The 20,191-nt window shown below is 43.1% G+C and overlaps 2 protein-coding genes across 2 annotated transcripts in view; one reads left to right on the top strand and one right to left on the bottom strand.

Moving 5' to 3' along the window:
- Utp20 (UTP20 small subunit processome component) overlaps positions 1 to 295 on the top strand; it is a 132,743-nt gene extending 132,448 nt beyond the window's left edge. Inside the window, exon 68 of the mRNA XM_051172760.1 lies at positions 113 to 295. Within this exon, the coding sequence (XP_051028717.1) occupies positions 113 to 268 (156 nt within the window). The 3' untranslated portion in view covers positions 269 to 295. The remainder of the gene's footprint in view (positions 1 to 112) is intronic.
- Positions 296 to 7,154: 6,859 nt separating this feature from the next.
- Arl1 (ADP ribosylation factor like GTPase 1) lies at positions 7,155 to 20,159 on the bottom strand. Its single transcript, XM_051172643.1, has 5 exons — positions 19,917 to 20,159; positions 17,026 to 17,163; positions 14,282 to 14,363; positions 12,253 to 12,364; positions 7,155 to 7,376 (listed from the first exon to the last, which is right to left on the bottom strand). Exons 1-5 carry the CDS (start codon positions 19,918 to 19,920, stop codon positions 7,179 to 7,181), a joined length of 534 nt encoding a protein of 177 aa, XP_051028600.1. The 5' UTR covers positions 19,921 to 20,159; the 3' UTR covers positions 7,155 to 7,178.
- Positions 20,160 to 20,191: the final 32 nt, after the last annotated feature.

Genomic DNA, 20,191 nt, shown 5'->3' with positions numbered 1-20,191 from the left:
AGGAATGAGGGCTTGGGAAAAGTATTTTCATTAATGACACATCTTCTGCATTTGATTTGGGTTCTTTTAACATGTACATTAGAAGTAATAAAAGATTTGTTTTCTCTTCAAGTTTGTAACCAATCCTGATATTGCTGCCAAGAAGAAGTTGAAGAAACATAAAAATAAAAGTGAAGCAAAGAAAAGAAAGATAGAGTTCCTGCGCCCAGGCTATAAGGCGAAGAGACAAAAGTCGCACAGCCTGAGAGATTTAGCAATGGTGGAGTGAGGTCTCCCGTGTGCATAGCAGTAACTCACTCACTGTCTCAACTAGGGTGAAGACCTGAACTTCCTGCTTCCTTCCAGCAGGCTGAATTCCCAGCAAATTTTGTCTCTTACATTAAACTCTGAAAGGTAGGTATGGCTTAACACCTGTCGTTTCTGCACTTGGAAGGCCGAGGCAAGAGGATGGCTGCAAGTTTCAGGCCAGCTGGACTCCTGTCTCAACCAAAAGAAAAGAAATTAAAACTTCGGTATAGATTTGGAATGTATATTTTAGTGTAATCATGCTTGTATTTTTTAATTAAAATATTTAATATGCTTCTCATATCTTCATTGTCTAGAAAGAATATGAGATTGAGTGATATGATTTAAAGCCTAACTTTTTCACCAAAAGAAAAAAAAAAGGTCACTTAATGGGGGTGGGAATCTGGTGTGGTGGTGCATACTTGGATCCTAGCACTCTGGTGGCAGAGGCAAGTGGATCTCTGTGAGTTTGAGAACATAGGAAGACCCTGCCTCAAAAAAAAAAAAAAAAAAAAAAAAAAAAAAAAATATATATATATATATATATATATATATATATATATATATATATATATATGGAAAGCAAAACAGAGCCTCTATGATAACATGTGAGCTTGTCAGGAGGCATTGGGAAGTCTGTGCAAATAGCTACAGCCATGCTGATGGATTTAGTATCATAGAATGCTGTTTTCCCAGATTCATCCCACTGGGTGACTCATGAAAGCAAGACCCCAAAAAAGTTCATGCTAAGCTAATTAATAAAGCCAATTCTAGCCTGTAATCCCAGCACTCGGGGAGGCAGAGTTCTAGGCCAGTTCTGGTCGACAAAGCATGTCCAAGATAGTCAAGGCTACACAGAGAAACTCTTGTCTCAAAAAAAACAAAGAACTGATTCTAAAACTTACTTGGAAAAACAAGACAATGAACCAACAAAATAGGTGCTTTTAGGAAAAGATGCAGTAAGAGCTTGTCCTGTATGTGTCTGACAGGAAAGACCGGAAGGTGAGAATTCCCGCTGTATCACAGGCTTCCCTTCTGGATGGTTCAGTAAGAGCATTTGCTGCTCTTTGCAAAGACTTGAGTTCAGTTCCCAGCAGCCATCAGACAGTCCATAGCTGCCTGTACCTCCAGCTCCAGCACCGTGTGCTCTCTTCTGGTCCCTGTGGCATGCATACACAAACATACACAAAATCAAAGAGAACACTTTTTAAAGGTGCTTCTCCTAAAGAGGTCCACCCTAGGATGTGGCATTCTCCACATGCCACCATTAAAGGGTTTGTTTCCAGACTATGTGATGAGTTATCCAGAGTCAGCTGGTGATCCCGTAGATAAGAGAAAAAGGTGTGCACAAGAGACACAGAAGTGTCAGCCGACATGGCTGGAGCAGTTCTTAGAACTAGTAGTTTAGGAGCCATTGCCTTTAGCCTCATCACCACCACCAAATGCCACCATGGTAAGAGTTCCTACACCCTGCTATTCCCCATATAATACAGGATTAGTTCCTAGCAGAACTGGTTGGAGGAAATTGTTATAAACCTATCTATGATGAGGCTGACCACACCTAACGTTAGGAACTCAGTGGGGCAACACAAGTCTTAGAAAGCACATTGCAAAACAACTTGGTATAGCCGAGCGCCGTGGTGCACTCATGTAATCCCAGCACTTGGGGAGGCAGAGGCAGGTGGATTGCTGACTTCAAGGCCAGCCTGGTCTACAGTGAGTCCAGGATAGCCGAGGCTACACAGAGAAACCCTGTCTTGAAAAAACAAAAAATAAAACAATTTGGCATTGACTATGTACCTGAAGATGCTTCCAGCCCAGTAGTCCAGGACTAAGAGAAAATGAGAACCCTGGGACCACACACACTAGGTAAAGGGAATCCCAGTGCCCTTCCACAGGAGAATAGACAGGTAAATTCATTCACAGAAACACGGTAGAGAAATGAGCTAGTTACATCCATATACATGAGTCTTAGATACTGTTAGCACGGAAAGCAAGGCCTAGAAAAAGAGAATACCACTGTATTATAATAAACTTAGGAATCTGGACATGTGTGCACACATACAGCATATGATGAAATCTGTTTCATACATACATACATACATACATACATACATACATACATGTCCCCATGTATTTGCACATATGCTTATATGCAAATACATCATCCTTTAAACAGCAAACAACTAACAAGAAACAAATTATCGTATGGTTTCACTGAAACTTTGCCAGTTGGTTCTAAGTGTGCAGTGGCTCACACATTTAGAGGAAACTGGTTTTAGCTGTTCGGCCATGTCATCTTTTGCTCACTGCACTCAACACTGAAGCAGTATTCTTCAGTGCCCAGTGTATTTGGAAACAGATTCAGCAAATAAACTAAGGAGATGCAGAATGTAGGCGGTAGATTCAAAACACTCCCGTTACCAAGCGTCTTACCGGTGCATACACACACTCTAGTTTCCAGATTTACCTTGCAAACATCAACATCAAAACGCAGACTTCTTCTTGCCTGTATGTGATAGACCAGCAGCACCATGACCAGGTGGAGCCGGCAGGGGCAGTGCCAGGCAGCATGTGCCTGCCAGGTGTTGATTTTCCCAGTGTTGCAGAATCAAACAGGCGTATGCAGCACCTTGAGAATAAGAAGCCTAGTAACTCCATGTAAAGAAGTTACTCTTGTACCAGTTGCCAGCTGTGTGCCACTGACCAAAAGGAAGCTGAAGTGTAATTGCAGTGCCACTTGCCTTCCTGACAAATGCACCTTACTTCAACTTTAAATGTATTTTTTGCATGGTATGTGTATTAGTGAGGCGTGCGCTTGTCTGTGTGCAGATGTGAAGGTCAGGGGTTGATGTGTCTCATCTTCTAGCATTCTCAACTCCTTTTGAGCTAAGTTAGGTCTCACTGGACCTTGCCACTTCATAAGGCTCAGGCCCCAGCACTGAGCCTAGACATGTCTGTCTTTTTACGTGGGTGCTGGATAGCCAGCACTGATCCTCAAAATTGCCTAGCAAACAGTCCACTGAGCCACCTCAAGTATGAACATGTTCCATTGGAATGGAACTGCCACATATATGGATACCAGTATTCAAATAAAAACAAAGGCCATGGGGGCTGGAGAGATGGCTCAGGTTAAAAGCACTGGCTGCTCTTCCAGAGGTCCTGAGTTCAATTCCCAGCAACCATAGTGGCTCACAATCATCTGTAATATGATCTGATGCTCTTATGGCCTACCGGTGTACATGCAGGCAGAACACTGTATACATAATAAATAAATCTTTTTTTTTTTTTAAGGTTCTTATAAAAACAAAGGCTTTTGCCCACTCATTTTGTTTTGATTATTTGTACTGGGAATAACTGCCTGGAGGAAAAAAGATTTCATAGAACTCAAACTGTAGAGGTTATGAATCTCAAACTGGCTATGCTGGTGCCTAGCCACAACTCCTGCATTACAGGAGCCAGGCTGAAATTTTGAAGCCAGCTTGGACTAACTCCAAAAAATAAAAATCCTGCAGGAGCAAAGTGCACTCATTCACTTACCCCAACAAAATATCCATGTATGGGAGGGAAGGCAGAGCTCAAGTCTCTACCAATGCCTAATAGTTATATGTCAACTGTCCAACTTCTCTGAAAGAACTCCCGTGTTCACTAATGGTAACACTGTGGGTTATACTCACTGCACACGGTAACTAAGCATGTGGATTACTAAGTTGAGAAAGTTTCTCTAATTTTTTTTTTCTGAGACAGGGTTTCTCTGTGTAGCCCTGGGGGGCCTAGACTTGCTTTGTAGACCAGGCTGGTCTCGAACTCACAGCAATCCACGTGCCTCTGCCTCCCGAGTGCTGGGATTAAAGGTGTGCGCCACCACATCCAGCAGTATGTCTAATTTTTAGGAATATTTTTGCTATAAGACAGTAAGATTCTAATTTTTAACCAATTTCATACCAGTAAAGGTAAATGAATGGAAGACAATAAAGACATCTTGTTAATGCTTATTAAAATTATTTTATTTCCTTTCATGTGAAGTTTTTTTTTGTGTTGTGAAGTCATCAAATACAGCCATTTGGGATCTTTCTGACTGCATCACTTACCATTTTACTAGTATAGACAAGAGTTTATACTTTGAATGCAACTACCTCAGCATAATTTGGTTGGTTGGTTGGTTGGTTGGTTTTGTTGTGAGACAGTCTAAAGCAGCCCAAGCTGGCCTCAGACTCATCACAAAGGTGACGCTAGTCTTGAACTCTTGGTCCTCCTGCGTCTGTCTCCTGAGTGCTAGGATTACAGGTGTGTGCCACCACACCTAGGTATTACTGGCACGTCCAGGCACAGTATAATCTAGGACACAAGTTTCTGACCCAGAAGCCTGACCCTCCCTACCTCACTGTCTAGGGCCTGGAAAACTAACGGAGCAGAACCCTGCCTTCCTCACAGGGTTCCTGCACGAAGTTCAGGTCAACATAAGTAAAGTTCTTTTGACAACTATAAAGTATAAAATAATGTTAAGTCAGTAAAGTAAGCCAACAAAATAATACTCATGCCTGTAACCAAAATCTCTTAAGTGAAATACCTTAATATAAACTAGTCAGTTGGGCAAATGAAGATTATATTATACACTATATTTCTAATCTACTTTGCTAAGATTAATCTTTGCAAAGTCTTAATTCATTTTAAGGGGGGAATAAGTCTGAGCTAAATATTAGTGTTCATACAAACAAGATGCAACCACTAATTTAAAAATAGGAGGGCTCCCCCCAAGACTGTATATTCTTTAATAGAACTGTATTTGAGTAAGAATTCCATACAAATAGAATATATACCTTAACACAAGAAAGCAAGAACTATTTTACATTACATAACCCATTTGGGTGATTCAATCAAGCTAACCCTCTCACCAAATACTTGTTTCTTATATTTATTACAAATATTGAAGTCAGTTCTCCATGTGCCAGAATCACACAGTTCCGACAGTCACAGGAAGCACATCTGACCGGTTCCAATGAGTATGTGACGTAGCGTTTGGTTCACAGGAGCTGATGGCAACGGGCTCACTGCCTGCTTTTCAATGTTTCAACTAACCTGGAGAGAGAAAATATGGGTTAGCAAACTAACCTCCAGGTATAAAGCATAACCATTTACAACAGGAATCTCACAATGGAGGTGGAGCACCTTACATTACAAAAATTAACACAGATTAGAAGAAAAACACCAAGTATCTATTGATTTTTATTTATTCTGCTTTTTTTTTTTTTTTTTTTTTTTTTCTGTTTTTAGAAACATGGTTTCTCTATGTAGAATTGGCTGTCTTGGATTCTCTTTGTAGACCAGGCTGGCGTCAAACTCATAGCAATCCACCGATCCACCTTTCTCCCTCCCAAGTGCTGGGATTAAAGGTGTGTAACAACACGCCTGGGCTTTTTTTTTTTTCTTTGAGACAGAATCTCAAGTAGCCCAAGCTAACCTCAAGCCCACCATGTAGCTGACGGTAGGCTTAAATTCCTGAACGTCTCGCCCCTGCCTCCAAAGTACTGAGATTATTATAGGCAGGCACCGTGAAACTGAGTGTCAGGTGTCTTTATTCTGCTCTTACTGCTGGGTTCATCTGACATCTATTCTCAAACAGCTGGGGCTGTACACCTGTTGAACAATTGTAAGCTGTAGCAAGCACTGCGTCACTGGCCTGTGACAAGGACACATAACTTCATTTGTGTGGTAAGGTAGTGGAGAATACTTGAGAATGCTTTTGGGGGGAGGGAGAGGGTTGCAACCGAGTCTCACTAGATAGCTTTAGCTGTCCTATATCTTACGAAATAGACCAGGCTGGCCTCAAACTCACAGTGAGCCTCCTGCATGTGCCTCCCAAGTGCCGGTATTAAAAATACCAACAGGGCCCCAGGAACATCCAGACAGGAGCCTCGCATAACTGTCATCTGAGAGGCTTCATCCAGCAGCTGATGGAGACAGGCAAACAATAGATGGGAGCTCAGAGTCTTGTAGAAGAGTGGAGAAAGGATTGAGGGAGCTGGAGGGGTCAAGGATACCGCAAGAAGACCTACAGAGTGAGCTAACCTAGGCTCATGGGGGCTCACAGAGACTGAACCACCAAAGAGCATGCGTGGGCTGCACCTAGACCACTACAAATATGTAACATGTGCAGTGTGGTCATCATGTGGGTCCCCTAACAATGGGGATAGGAGCTGTCTCTGACTCTTGTTGCCTGCCTTTGGTTCCTTTTCCCCAAGCTGGGCTGCCTTGTCTGGCTTCAGTGGGAGAAGATGCACTTAGTCCTGCAGCTACTTGATGGGCCAGGATGGGCTGGTACCCATGGGGGGGCCTCCTTTTCTCAGAGAAAGGGAGAGGGAATGGGAGGAGGGGAGGGGGGGCTGCAATCAGACTGTAAAATGATTAAATAAACTAATGAAAACAATGTTGACAAGCAAGCCTTAGCCTAAATTCTGGAGGACTCAGAACTAGACGGAGACAAAGCAGAGAACCAGCTCATGTAAGTGAATCACGGTGTGACTGGAGGACAGTGGGAGAAAAGGCTGGAAGAGTTGCCCATTAGCTGCTACCTAAATGTCATCTTCAAAAAATTCAACACTCTCACACCTGTAATCCCAGCACTCAGGAGGCAGAAGCAGGCAGATCGCTGTGAGTTCAAGACCAGCCTAGTCTACAAAGGGAGTCCAGGACAGCTACACAGGGAAGCTCTGTCTTGAAAAGGCCAAAAAGAAAAAAGAAAAAAAAAAAATCACTGCATCAGAGGACAGGTGTGGAAATGCACACTGGTCATCCCTGCATTAAGGCTGAAGCAGATCTACCCTGGGCTACATACCAACAGTAAGAAAGCGAACTGCCCTACAGAAGCTCCCCACGTGCACGCACAGCTGCCTTCAAACACAGGGTACTTGCCATTCCATGGCCTCGTCAAGGCCGGTGCCTTTGGTGGCCGACGTTTTAAATATCTGCCACTTTCGGTCCTTCAGGGCAGGTAACCCGAGCGCATTGGCCATTTCTGAGGGAGTCATGGCCTGCTCCATGTCCTGCTTATTCGCAAACACCACTAAGATGGCTTTTCTCAGCTCTTCTTCCTGAGGAAAATGGAAATTTATTTCATTTCCTTTAATCAGTTTGCATGCCTTGAGTTTGGAAAAAAAATACCAAAAAATAAGTTGTTGAAGAATGTATATTCTTGTGTATCCATATGTAAACAACTCTAATGAAAACAGAAGGGAGGCTAGCAGGAAGGGGTTAATCACAGTGGAAGGGGAACATGAAATGAGGAAAGGGTTGCATATAAATAAAATACTTATGTACATACATGAAAATGTCAAGCCCACTGTGTAGTTAACATATGCCAAGTACGACAGAAGCATTCCAAACATGAGGGTAAGAAAGAACAGCATCGCTTTCTGGTTAGTCTTGATTTCCAGCTTTATTTGTTGATATTTAGCATATCTGAATTTGAGGGGTTTACTACAGTGAAGTCTATCTCTTCTTCTGGAAACCCTTCCCATTGTTTCACAAAGGCTTTCCCAATCCAGAAGTCAGGCGTTTCACCTGATTTCGTTCCTGTGGCTAATTTCCATTTTTACACATTATTTCATTTAGAATTTATTTGTCTACAAAGAAGGTAAAACCTAAATTGCTTTTGGTTTTTTTTTGGTTGGTTGGTTTGGTTTTGGATTTTTTTGAGACAGGGTTTCTCTGTATGATAGCTTTGGCTGTCCTGTGTTTATGGTTTTGGGGTTTTGTTTTTTTATTTTGGTTTGGTTTGGTTTTTTGAGACAGGGTTTCTCTGTGTAGCCATGACTATCCTGGACTTGCTTTATAGACCAGGCTGGCCTCGATCGAACTCAGTGATCCACCTGCCTCTGCCTCCCAAGTTCCCAAGTGCTGGGATTAAAGGCGTGCACCACCACCACCAGGCCCTGTGTTTATGTTTTAATGTTTACAGTACAAACTGGCACTAGACCTACACTTTATATAACAGTGTCTGTTGATGGAAACAAAAGCTGTTTCCTAACAATGTGACTTCCAGCTCTTGGCTCTGTGACATTTTTCTCTTCTCTGGTGTGAGGGCTGACAAGCTAGGTAAGCACCTTAGTTCAGAATGCGACTTTGAACTGTGAAGTCCAGGATGGCCTCATCCCATGAGCCTCCTGCCTCTGCTTCCCAAGTACCAGATTTAGAGCCACACAGCTGTAACTACAGGCCCACCTCTTTAAGACTCTACAGATCCAACCCTCATGTTGCAAATGACTTCATAGCAATCTTGTACAACTCAAGAAGTATAAATTGAAGTTAATAATTGGTTTCTTTGAAATAATTATATAATGTGAACCAGGCCTAAATAAAGATCTGCTTTAAAACCCCATTATTAAAAAATAAAATAAAAATCCACTATATGTAACAATAATTAATGAAAACAGAAGTCAAGAATTTTAAAGGAAGGGCTAGAGAGATGGCTCAGAGGTTAAGAGTACTGGCTGTTCTTCCAAATGTCTTGAGTTCAATTCCCAGCAACTACATGGTTTGGTGCCCATTTCTGGCCTATTGGCTCACATGCAGGCAGAATACTGTATAAGTAATCTTAAAAAAAAAAAAAAAAATGTTTTTAAAGAGAGCAAGAAGTGTAAGGAAGGGCTTGAGGGAGGAAAAGAGAGGGGGAAATGATGTAATTATAGAACCTAAAAAAAATTTAATTAAAAAAATCCATTATAACCAAGGTAATTAAACAATTTCTTAAAACTCCTTATATGCAGCAAGCATGGTGGCACACCTGTTATCCTATTACTTGGGGGCTGAGACAGCATTACTACTATAAGTTAAAGGCCAACATAGGCTACAGAGTAAAAGCCTGTCTCAAAAGCCAAAGAAAAAAATCTTTATATTTTAATTGGATCTAAGAAGTTCATAACTATGATGCTACATTGTGAAAAAAATTAAACACAGGCTTAAAACTATTAACTTTGTGACATAACTTGGAAACCATTACAAAGTTGGTAGTCCACAAAATTACAAACCCAGTCCTGTCTTCTGAGACAGCCCTTGCCCAGCATGTCGGTGTCATGAGAACGAGCTGCTCTCAGGCATGTGAATACTGGTCCCAGCTGGAGTGCTGTTAGAGGCACAGAAGCTGTGGCCCAATTGGAGGAGGACAGTCACCGGGGGCTGGCTTTGAGAGACATGGCACCATTTCCAGTTTCTCCCTCTGGTTCCGGCTTCTGCTGCCACGCCTTCACTCCACCACAGACTGTAATCTAACCCTCTGGAACCATAAGCCCCAGTAAACTTCCTGTAGTCACCTTGGTCATCACGGCAGGAGAAAAGTGACTAATACACCGTAGTGCCAAGCAGCCTAGAGATGGCATTAAAGCACCAAATAACTCAGTAAGTTGGAATTAGAAATAGGAAGTATCTATTAAATTTTCCAAAGCAAATGCTATTTGGCTGTTATTGAATGAATCAAAGGATATTTACTTTCAGTCTTTTATTTAATGAATGCTCTGAATTAGATTAGCCAGGCAATAAATTATAAGTGATCTCAGTTAAATAAAATGTATTGAGTGTCTGAGCTAAAGGTACAGCTCAGTGGTAGAGCTCTTAACATGTGCAAGGCTCTAAGCTCAGCCCCCAATACCATTAAAAACTAACTGCAGGGCATAATGGCCTTTAATCCTAACACTTAAAAGGCAGAGCCAGGTGGGTTTCTGTGAATTCAAAGATAGCCAGGGCTACAAATAAGACCTTGCCTCAAAAACACCAACAAAACTGGTGGAGGTGGTGGTGTACACATTTAGTCCCAGCACTTCAGAGACAGAGGCGGGCAGAGTTCTAGGACAACCAGGGATACACACAGAAACCCTGTCTCGAAAAACCAACCAAGCAAATATACAAACAAACAAAAACTGACTGCAAACAAGATCCCATCTCAGAAGGAAAGGTAACAATACAAAGATTTGTGAAACAGACCCGTGAATGACACAAGCTCAGAAGGTTCAGAGAAAGGAAAACTGCAAATAGGTGAAAAGTAAAAAATCGATAAAGCCATGCCAGCACTCTGCCAGCAACCCAGAAACATGCATTTCTTAGCACACCAATGTTTCTAAACTATCCAGAAGTAAGAAACTTTAAAAGGCAGAACTGAAGAGATGGCCTGTGCTTAGCAGCATTTGCTCCTCTCCCAGAGAATCAGTTTGGTTCTCAGCACATGTAGCAGGCGGCTCACAACAGCCTGGAATACCAGCCCTAGGGTATCTGACACCCTCTCCTGGACTCTGAAGGGACCAACATACATGTACATACAGACACAAATGCACAGACATAAAAATAAATCTTTAAAAAATCATATTAGTGGTGCATGCCTTTAATCCCAGCACTCAGGAGGCAGAGGCAGGTGGATCGCTGTGAGTTGGAGGCCAGCCTGGTCTACAAAGTGAGTCCACGACAGCCAGAGCTGTTACACAGAGAAACCCTGTCTTGAGGGGGGAAAAAAAAATCATATTATTGGGGCAGCAATATAGCCCAGAAGGTAAGAGTTGCCTCATAAGCCTGGCAACCCCAGATCTATCTTTGAAAACTACTTAAAGGCAGAAGAGCCGACTACACAGCTATGCTCTGGCCTCCATGTGCAAGTGTGTACACATGCAAACACACACACACAAGCTAATAATTTTTTAAAGATTTTTTTTTTTTTTTTTTTGGTTTTTCGAGACAAGGTTTCTCTGTGTAGCCTTGGCCATCCTGGACTCACTTTGTAGACCAGGCTGGCCTCGAACTCACAGCGATCCACCTGTCTCTGCCTCCCGAGTGCTGGGATTAAAGGCGTGCGCCACCACACCCGGCTATTTTTTTAAAGATTTATTTATTGTGTATACAGTACTCTGCCTGTATGTACACCTGTATGTCAGAAGAGGGCATTATATCACATTACAGATGGTTGTGAGCCACCATTTGGTTGCTGGGAATTGAACTCAGGACCTCTGGAAGAGCAACTAGTGCTCTTAACCTCTCAGTCATCTCTCCAGCCCCGCTAATAATTTTTTTAACTTAGCTTAAATAAAGGAGCTCTCAATTTTCAGGGACTCATGAAATGATTACAGGAAGCTATAGGGTTGGATTGTCATTCCATACATCTTCCCAGCTGTATTTCTGCAATAGGAAGCAATGTACACTTTTAAAAAGAACAGAAATGGGCTGGAGAGATAGACAGAAAGGCAGACAGGCAGAAAGGGCTAGAGGGGCAGCTCTGGTTAAGGGCATTTTTTGCTCATGCAGGGGAGCCAAGTTTGATTACAGATATCTACAATTCTAGTTTCAGGAACACCTTCCAGCCTCTTAAGACACACAGGTGGTAGAACCATTCATGCAGCCAAAAACCCACACACAAAAAATAAAAATAAATCTTTCAGGGAGAGTTAGCCCAGAGGTTAAGAGCACTTGTTGCTCATGCTCCCTAGTACCCACACAGTGGCTTACAGTCATTCCTCCACTCCCCGGGTATCTGATTCCTCTTATGACCACCACAGACACCAGGCATGCACACATAACGCAGACAGAACACTCATACAAATAAAATAAATAAGTAACTCTGTCTGTGTGTGTGTGCCTGTGTGTTTAATGTGCTTACTTTTATTTGTTGAGTATGTGTATGTGTTATGTGCACCATGTTTGCCTGCAGATCTACTGGAACTGGAGTAACAGACAACAATACACTGCAAGCTACCATGTAAGTGCTGGGAATTGAACCCAAGTACTCTAGGAAGCAAACAGTGCTCTTAGCCACTAAGCTATCCCTCCAGCCCCCAAGAAATGAATCTTTAAAAAAAAAAAAAAAAAGGAAAAGAATGGAGGAAAACTATCCTTGAATGTTTTAATTATTACTGCGCATGATAGGATACACAAGGAAAAGATAAACAACTGTGAATGGCTCCTCTAGGTCCTCCACACTTAAGTGTTGCTTACCTCCAACATGGCCACTAACTCAGACTTGGAGATGCCAATCCGGTCTCGGTCACAGCTGTCAACCACATAGATGACTGCATCTGTGTTTGAGTAGTAACATCTCCAGTATGGCCTAAAGAACAATCAAAATCGGAAACATGTTATCCCTGACAAAACACTTGACCTGTCAATTTACACGCCGGGCTTGGTCAACGATGAGGAGACAGTGGCACGCGCCAGCCCTGCTCCATCCACGCTCAGAGGAATGCCAGAATGAGTTACTCTTTCTGACAGAATTACATCTTGCATCACACTTAGCATAACTGGGTTGAAAGAAGAGAGATAAATAATAAATTACAGTTTCAAAGTCCGAACTTCAGGATAAGAAAATACAAATATAATCTACAAAAACCACTAAATATACTGAAAGGAAAGTTGTACATAGGCCTAATCACTGTAATTTACAAGTCTTTAACCAGGAAAAGAATGGGTTTTTGTTGTTGTTTGTTTATCCCATTTTACACACACACACACACACACACACACACACACACACACACACACACACACGGTTTTCTGTATAGTTCTGGCTGTCTGGAAACTCACTCTATCAACCGGGCTGGCCTCAAACTCAGAGATGCTCCTGCCTCTGCCTCCCCAATGCTGGGATTAAAGGCGTGCACCACCACTATCTAGAAATTTTAATGTGTCTTTTTATATCCTTAATCCCTGTTGACAACCAGGAGAAGAACTGGCTACAATTAGAAATAACCTCCAGCGAGACAATGATGGTGCACGCCTTAAACCCTAGCACGTGGGCGGCAGAGGCAGGAGCATCTCTGTGAGAGAGCCAGGGCTACACAGAGAAAACCTTTCTCAAAAAACAAAAAATAATAATCATTTCAAAAGTGACTAACAAAATAAAATGAGTGGCCAGGCACGGTAGTGCACACCTGTAATCCCAGCACTCAGGAAGCGGAGGCAGGTGATCACTGTGAATTCAAGACCAGCCTCGTATATAAAGTAAGTCCAGGACAGCCAAGGCTACACAGAAAAACCCTATCTCGAAAAAAGAAACAAAACAAAAATGAAAAATAAAATAAAATTAGTTGTGAACAGCAGAATATTATTAGTGACTGGCTTAGCAATCACTCAATCTCTCCTTTCAGGCTCTCTCCTCTCCCTCCCCCACCTCTCTTATTTCGTCTTTTATGAGATAGTCTAACCCTAACTGGCCTGGACTAGCTATGTAAACCAGACAGGCCTCCAACTCACAGAGATACCCCTGCCTTTGCCTCCCAGCTACCAATCTTTTTTATCGTTGATGATTTTGGTTTTTTGAGACAGGGTTTCCTCTGTGAAGCTGTGGCTGTCGTGGACTCACTCTGTAGACCAGGCTGGTCTCAAGCTCACAGAGACCCCCTGTCTCTGTCTCCCTGGGTGCTGGGATTGCAGGCTTTAAACACCACACCTGGCTAGCTACCAATCTTTTTAACAGCAACTTTATTACTGCTCTGAGCTGGTCACCTAGCTACCGCCAGTCACAAATACTTGCCAAGTGCTGGATTTCAGGAGGTCCCTGAATTTGTATCACCCTGCATACCCAGGAGCAGGAAACAACAAAACTCAAACAGGGGACCAGTTTTTTTTGTTCATTTGTTTTTTAAAGATTTATTACGTATACAGTATGCAGCAGATCACATTATAGATGGTTGTGAGCCACCATGCAGTTGCTGGGAATTGAACTCCGGACCTCTGGAAGAGCAGCCAGTGCTCTTAATGCTGAGCCATCTCTCCAGCCCCAAGAGGCCAGTTTTGGAGCCTTTTCAGTTCTCATGAGAAGTTTTTCATTTAAATGATTATCTGAAATTTTGAGTTCCTTAGATTTTAATTACTGGATGTTCTAAGGAAAATAAGTAGTTCCAAATTCTACCTCATTTTAAACAATATGACTCCTATCTAATTTCCAACAGGAGATATATTGTTGTCAGCACTAAAAAGAGCCAGTAAAATCTAAATACCACCAAATTATCTAGTATTTACACCATACCTGATACTTGTCTGCCCGCCTAAGTCCCAAACTTGGAATTTGAGGTTTTTGTATGTCACCGTCTCTACATTAAATCCAATAGCTGAAAGAGAAATCAAATCAATATTATATTATATGTAGATTAATACACTCTACCTTTACAAAGTATCCAACTTCACAGAGTTTTAGCAACTGCTAGAAATTTTCAATCACATTGTGGGCTAGATTATTATAACATTTAAGACAATATTCTCTCTCTCTCTCTCTCACACACACACACAGAGACACACTTTCTCTCTCTCTCTCTTTCTCTCTCTCTCTCTCTCTCTCTCTCACACACACACACACACACACACACACACACACACACACACACACTCACGCACACCATAAATTAGCAAGGTCGGCTGGTCCAAAGGTAGTAAATCATCATAATTGATTGCTCAGTCAGTTACAGACTGAACTCCTGTTCTACATTTTCCCCCTTCTCATTGCTGCACTTGACTAGTCTTAATATATATTACATTATATATATATATATGTATATATATATATACACATATATATCACTACCTTCAGGTTATAAAAAAAATTTCCTAACCACTCTGCAGGCAGGTGTGTGTGTGTGTGTGTGTGTGTGTGTGTAAGCCACAAGACAAGGATGAAGCTGTGTCAATCCTTGGACCCTGCCCGCGTTTATTTTTTTCTTTTCAGAGACAGTCTCTTGGTGGCCAGGTAGGCCAGGCTGGCTGGCCGCCACGCCTCTCCATTGCTGGGATCATCCCTGTGCGGCAGCACATCCAGTGTTGTATACAGGCTCTAGAGACTGAATTCACAAACTCAGCACTCACCTACTAAGCAATTCCCCCAGCCCTGCAAGTCTACTAAACTTCTGGAGTGCTGGTATATAAGTGTTCAGAAAGTTTATTTGAAAAGTACAGTTATAGCACTTGGGAGGCAGAGGCAGGTGGATCACTGTGAGTTCGAGGCCAGCCTGGTCTACAAATTGAGTTCAGGACAGCTAAGGCTACACAAAGAAACTCTGTCTCAAAAAACAAAAACGAAAAACAAACAAACAAAGTACAGCTATAGATTCATTATGGGCTGGATTAAGGTCTGGAAGACAGTATATAACTAAAATTGGCATGAAAGGCACAGCAATGACTTTATGGGAGCCACGTTCTCTGCGGGTGGCAGCCTTGCAGGCTCTCTGGAGACATCTCAAGAGCTCACTGTGACACGGTCACAACCGACACTCACTATCTCATCGCTTTTGTCAGCAAGGCTTCCTAGGTGCAGCTCTGACTCCACACGGCTGAGACCAGATACTACTTTCAAAGAAGTACTGATGTGAGGGGGAGAAAGATGCTGGAAACATGCTGCACATGCACAAGCTCACATTTCCTAAGCTTTAAAAAAAAAAAAAAGGCAGCCTGAGTGGTGTGTTACACACCTTTAATCCCAGCTCTCAGAAGGTAGGGCTGGCAGATCTCTGCAAATTCTAGGCCAGCCTGGTCTACAAAACAAGTTCTAGGACAGTCAGGTTTATACAGAGAGACTCTGTCTCAGAAAACAAAAAAAAGCAAAACAAGCATCTTACAGTTACCACTGATTTTTGTTTCCTAGTTGATAAAGCTCTGTTAATGATATATTTAGCAGGTAAGTATGCATATTACAACAGGGAAACAAAACCACAGCAAATACAGCAGACCGAAAAGCAAGTTCTAGTCTCCCTCGGAACTCGACAAGTGCAGTTCTATGCTCATCACCATCGAGAGCCCTGCTCATGTAGCATGTGCACTGCAGAGGCCACAAAACAGCTACCCCCATGGAGAGGAGCAATTGCAAGAAGTGAGCATCAAAGGAAAGGAAATGGACAGAGAACTGCAAAAAGAAATAACAGATGCTACAAAATCCAAACATCAAAACAAAATCATCCTGGAACGTTTAATAGTGACAAAATGGAAATATCCTGACAGAGTGATACAAAACACACAATTTTAAATCTTGAGCAAATTATATGAACTTCAATTTAGTTCAACAAATGAAAAAGTATAATCATCAAGAGCATGCCCATGTGGTAAAACAGGACTATGTGCAAATAACTGTCTAAGACAGCAAGAATAATAAGGCCATGAGCAGAGTTAAGAGCTCAGATGTTTTCACCTGGCATGGTGGCACATGCCTATAATCCCAGCATTTGGGAAGCAGAGGCGGATGGATCTCTGTGAGTTCAAGGCCAGCCTGGTCTACAAAGAGAGTCCAGGACAGCCAGGACTGTAAGAGAAATCCTATCTTAAAAAAAAAAAAAATAAATAAATAAAAGTTCAGATTTTTTCCTCCTTAGTTTTCAGGTACCAGGTCATTTCACCTTGCCTCTACAATTCCCACCCTTAAAAGTCATCTACAGAATTACTTAGGAGAAACTACACTGTGATTCAAGGAAGTTTTAAAAATGCATAAGAAGGTACTATGTATGCAACAAGACCGATTTAACATCTACTTCATTACACAGGTTAACAAAGTACTTTGTACCCTTCATTTATTTACTCCTCAAAGCCAGTAGATACTTAATATCTTCATCAAGAAATAAAGACTTAGTGACTTAAGCCAACTACAGCTCTAAACAGAGAAGCCTGTTTGTATGCCTAGATAGGGAACCATAAGTAATACCAAAATCATTTTCATTCAAGAAGTTTACTAACCCCTCCCAACTTATTCAGAAAGTTGTATTAGATGAAAACCATTATCAAACCAATACTTACTGGGAATAGTAGTGACAACTTCTCCAACCTGTAATCTGTACAAAATTGTAGTTTTTCCAGCACCATCTAATCCCAAAATTAAAATCCTCATTTCCCTGGTTCCAAAGAGACTGGAAAAAATACTTGAGAAAAAGCCACCTACAAGACAATAAAAACAAAAATGCTTTTAATGTCATCTTATAAATTAAGTCCACAGGGGTTGGGGATTTAGCTCAGTGGTAGAGTGCTTGCCTAGCAAGTGCAAGGCCCTGGGTTCAGTCCTCAGCTCTGGGGAAGAAAAAAAAAAGACAAAATAAATTAAGTCCACAAAACATTTAACCTTGCCTTTTGAAAGCTATATGCCTAGGCCGGGTGTGGTGGCACACACCTGTAATCCCAGCACTCAGGAGGCAGAGGCAGGTGGATCGCAGTGAGTTCGAGGCTGGCCTGGTCTACAAAGCGAGTCCAGGACAGCCCTGTTTCGAAAAACCAAAAAAGAAAAAAAAAAGGGTAAGTGATACTATAAGGTCCAGAGTAAGGTCACACATGCAGAAGATAAACACTAAATCATCAGACATGTAGACACCGCCTGCAAGAGGCCAGTTCATCTTCTAGTCAGTTAGAATAAGGGCACAGTACCTCAGGACAGGCTCCTCCTTAACCGTAAATACCAAGGTGCCAGTCGGAAGAGCAGTGGCCCAGCGGAGTCCTCTGATGGACAGGGCAGTTACTATACAGAGGCGGCAGCAATATAAGCCTTTAGTGTGTGCTCCACTAACCCACATAACTACCACACAAAACAAAATAATAACTATTTTGCTGTGGCTTGGGTTTTCTAGTAACATCTATTATGAAAATGGCATTTTATTATTATTTGGGGGAAATATATTTTGAGACAGGGTCTCTCACCTTGTAGCCCTGGCTGGTCTGGAAATCAGTATGTAGACCAGACTGGCCTCAAGCTCACAGAAATCCGCCTGCTTCTGTTTCCTGAGTGCATTAAAAACTCATTTTAGGGTTTCAGGCAAAAGATGGCTCAGCAGTTAAGAGCATTTAACTGCTTTTCCAGAGGATGCAGGTTCAATTTCCAGCACCCACGTGGCAGCTCACAACAGTCTGTAACTCCTGTTCCAGGGGATCTGACACTCTCACACAGATAGGCATGCAGGCAAAGCACCAATGTACATAAAATGAAAATTTAAAAATATAAAATTTTAAAACTCATTTTAGAGGCAGCTGTGGTGGTGCATGCCTTCGATCCCAGCACTCAGGAGGCAGAGGCAGGCAAATCTCTGAGTTTCGAACCCAGTGTGGTTTACAAAATGAGTTCCAGGACAGCCAGAACTACATAGAGAAACCCTGTCTCAAACCAAAAACAAACAAACAAACAAAAACCTCATTTAGACAGTAAGACTACATGCACTACTTTATGAAATATTTCCAGGAAACGTTATGTTGCCAAGGCACCCTGCAATGTCAAAGTATTTGTGGCACAAACTCTCTGCCTTCAAAAGCCACTAAAAGAAAAGGAAAAAGAAATTAAGAAAAGATTCACAATATAAAATGAGAAAAGGGAAAAGTTGGGGTATGAAGAATATGACCAACGTGTAATATATGCAAGTACCACACACACACACACACTCCACACCTCTCACACATCTCTCTCTCTCTCCCTCTTGCTCCCTCCTTCCCCTCCCCCTCAAAAATTAAAGGCAAGGCCTTTTGGATAGTGGTCCAAGCCTGAAATATGAGCTACTCAGGAATGTAGAAGAGAGGAAGAGGGGTCCAGTGTGCCTTTAATCCCAGCACTCAGGAGGCAGAGGCAGGAGGATCACTGTGAGTAAGAGGCCAGCTTGGTCTACAAAGCGAGTCCAGGACAGTCGAGGCTGCAAAGAGAAACCCTGTCTCAGAGAGAGAGAGAGAGAGAGAGAGAGAGAGAGAGAGAAGAAGAAGAAGAAGAAGAAGAAGAAGAAGAAGAAGAAGAAGAAGAAGAAGAAGAAGAAGAAGAAGAGACGAGAAAGAAGAAGGAGGAGGAGAAGGAGAAGAAGAAGAAGAGAAGGAAGGAAGGAGGGAAGGAAGGAAGAAAAAAAGAGATGTCAATCGCTATTTGGAAAAACATGGCACAATTAAAAATGTCCGGTCTAGAAAAAACAAACACAGCACAAGCTGTACACAGAGAGAATGGGTGTGACTTGACAAAGTCCTTTCCACCCGTTTACACGTAGAAGAGAGGCGGAAAAACAAGCCCGAAGGGTTATGGAGAACCGAACAGATGCTCGCGATCTATACACTTTTGATAATAAACTGAGGAAGGATTGAAAGAAAGGGAAGAATCTGCAACTCCCTAGATGCACCAGCTGTACCGGGGCGGGGGGAGGGGAGGGAGGCGTCGCCGTAGGGTGTTCTCGAACCAGTGATGCACGTAGCTCCCTCACCTGGGAAACTGCCAATCTGCGAATCGGGATTAAAATCTCCCTCACTGACTTGCCGCCGTACCCTTCCACTTCGCAACCCACCTTACTCAACTCTCTCCACGAACAGCCACAGCGGGCAAACAGACAAGAGCAGCGCCAGGAGCAATGACAACCTGCCCTGGGGTTTCTCGGAGTGACGCAGTACCAAATGCCCACACAGAGGCCACCAGGCTTTCACGAAGGGTCTGACACCTCGGTGGACCTGCAGCTGCCAGGCACACAACGCCCTAACTCCGCCCGGCCAAACCGAGATAGGGACGCGGGGTGAGGTGGAAAGGCCGGGCTGGGACCCGTGGCGACCCCGCAGGTGACAGTGGACTGAGCTGGGGGTGGGTGGGTGGTGGGAGGGTATCTCCCTGCCTAGGTGGCTTAGGGCTGCCCGCGCGGCCCGGCTGCTCGGTCCCCTCGGCCACCCGACGCCCTTCCCACTCTCCTCACCCATGATGAACCGCCGCCCTCGCCCTCGCCGATCCTCACAGACAGGCCGGGACTCGGCAGCGAGTCCTAGATGAGCTCTGGCGCCGCCACCTCCGCTGCTCCCGGCCTCCGGGTTCCCAGGCGGACACCTCCAAGCCTGGTGGTCAGCCTGCAACTTCCACGTCGTCCAGCCAGCGGGGGCGGGAGCTGGAGCAAGAAGACACTGCGGCTGCGCGCCGGGCACGGCGGTCTGTGCGTCCGCGTCGGCGCTTTCGACTCAAAGCCGTGGCGCGCTG

Source organism: Acomys russatus, chromosome 31 (genome assembly GCF_903995435.1).
Source record: "Acomys russatus chromosome 31, mAcoRus1.1, whole genome shotgun sequence".
Classification (NCBI taxonomy): domain Eukaryota; kingdom Metazoa; phylum Chordata; class Mammalia; order Rodentia; family Muridae; genus Acomys; species Acomys russatus.
This window is presented reverse-complemented; position numbering and strand designations above follow the sequence as displayed.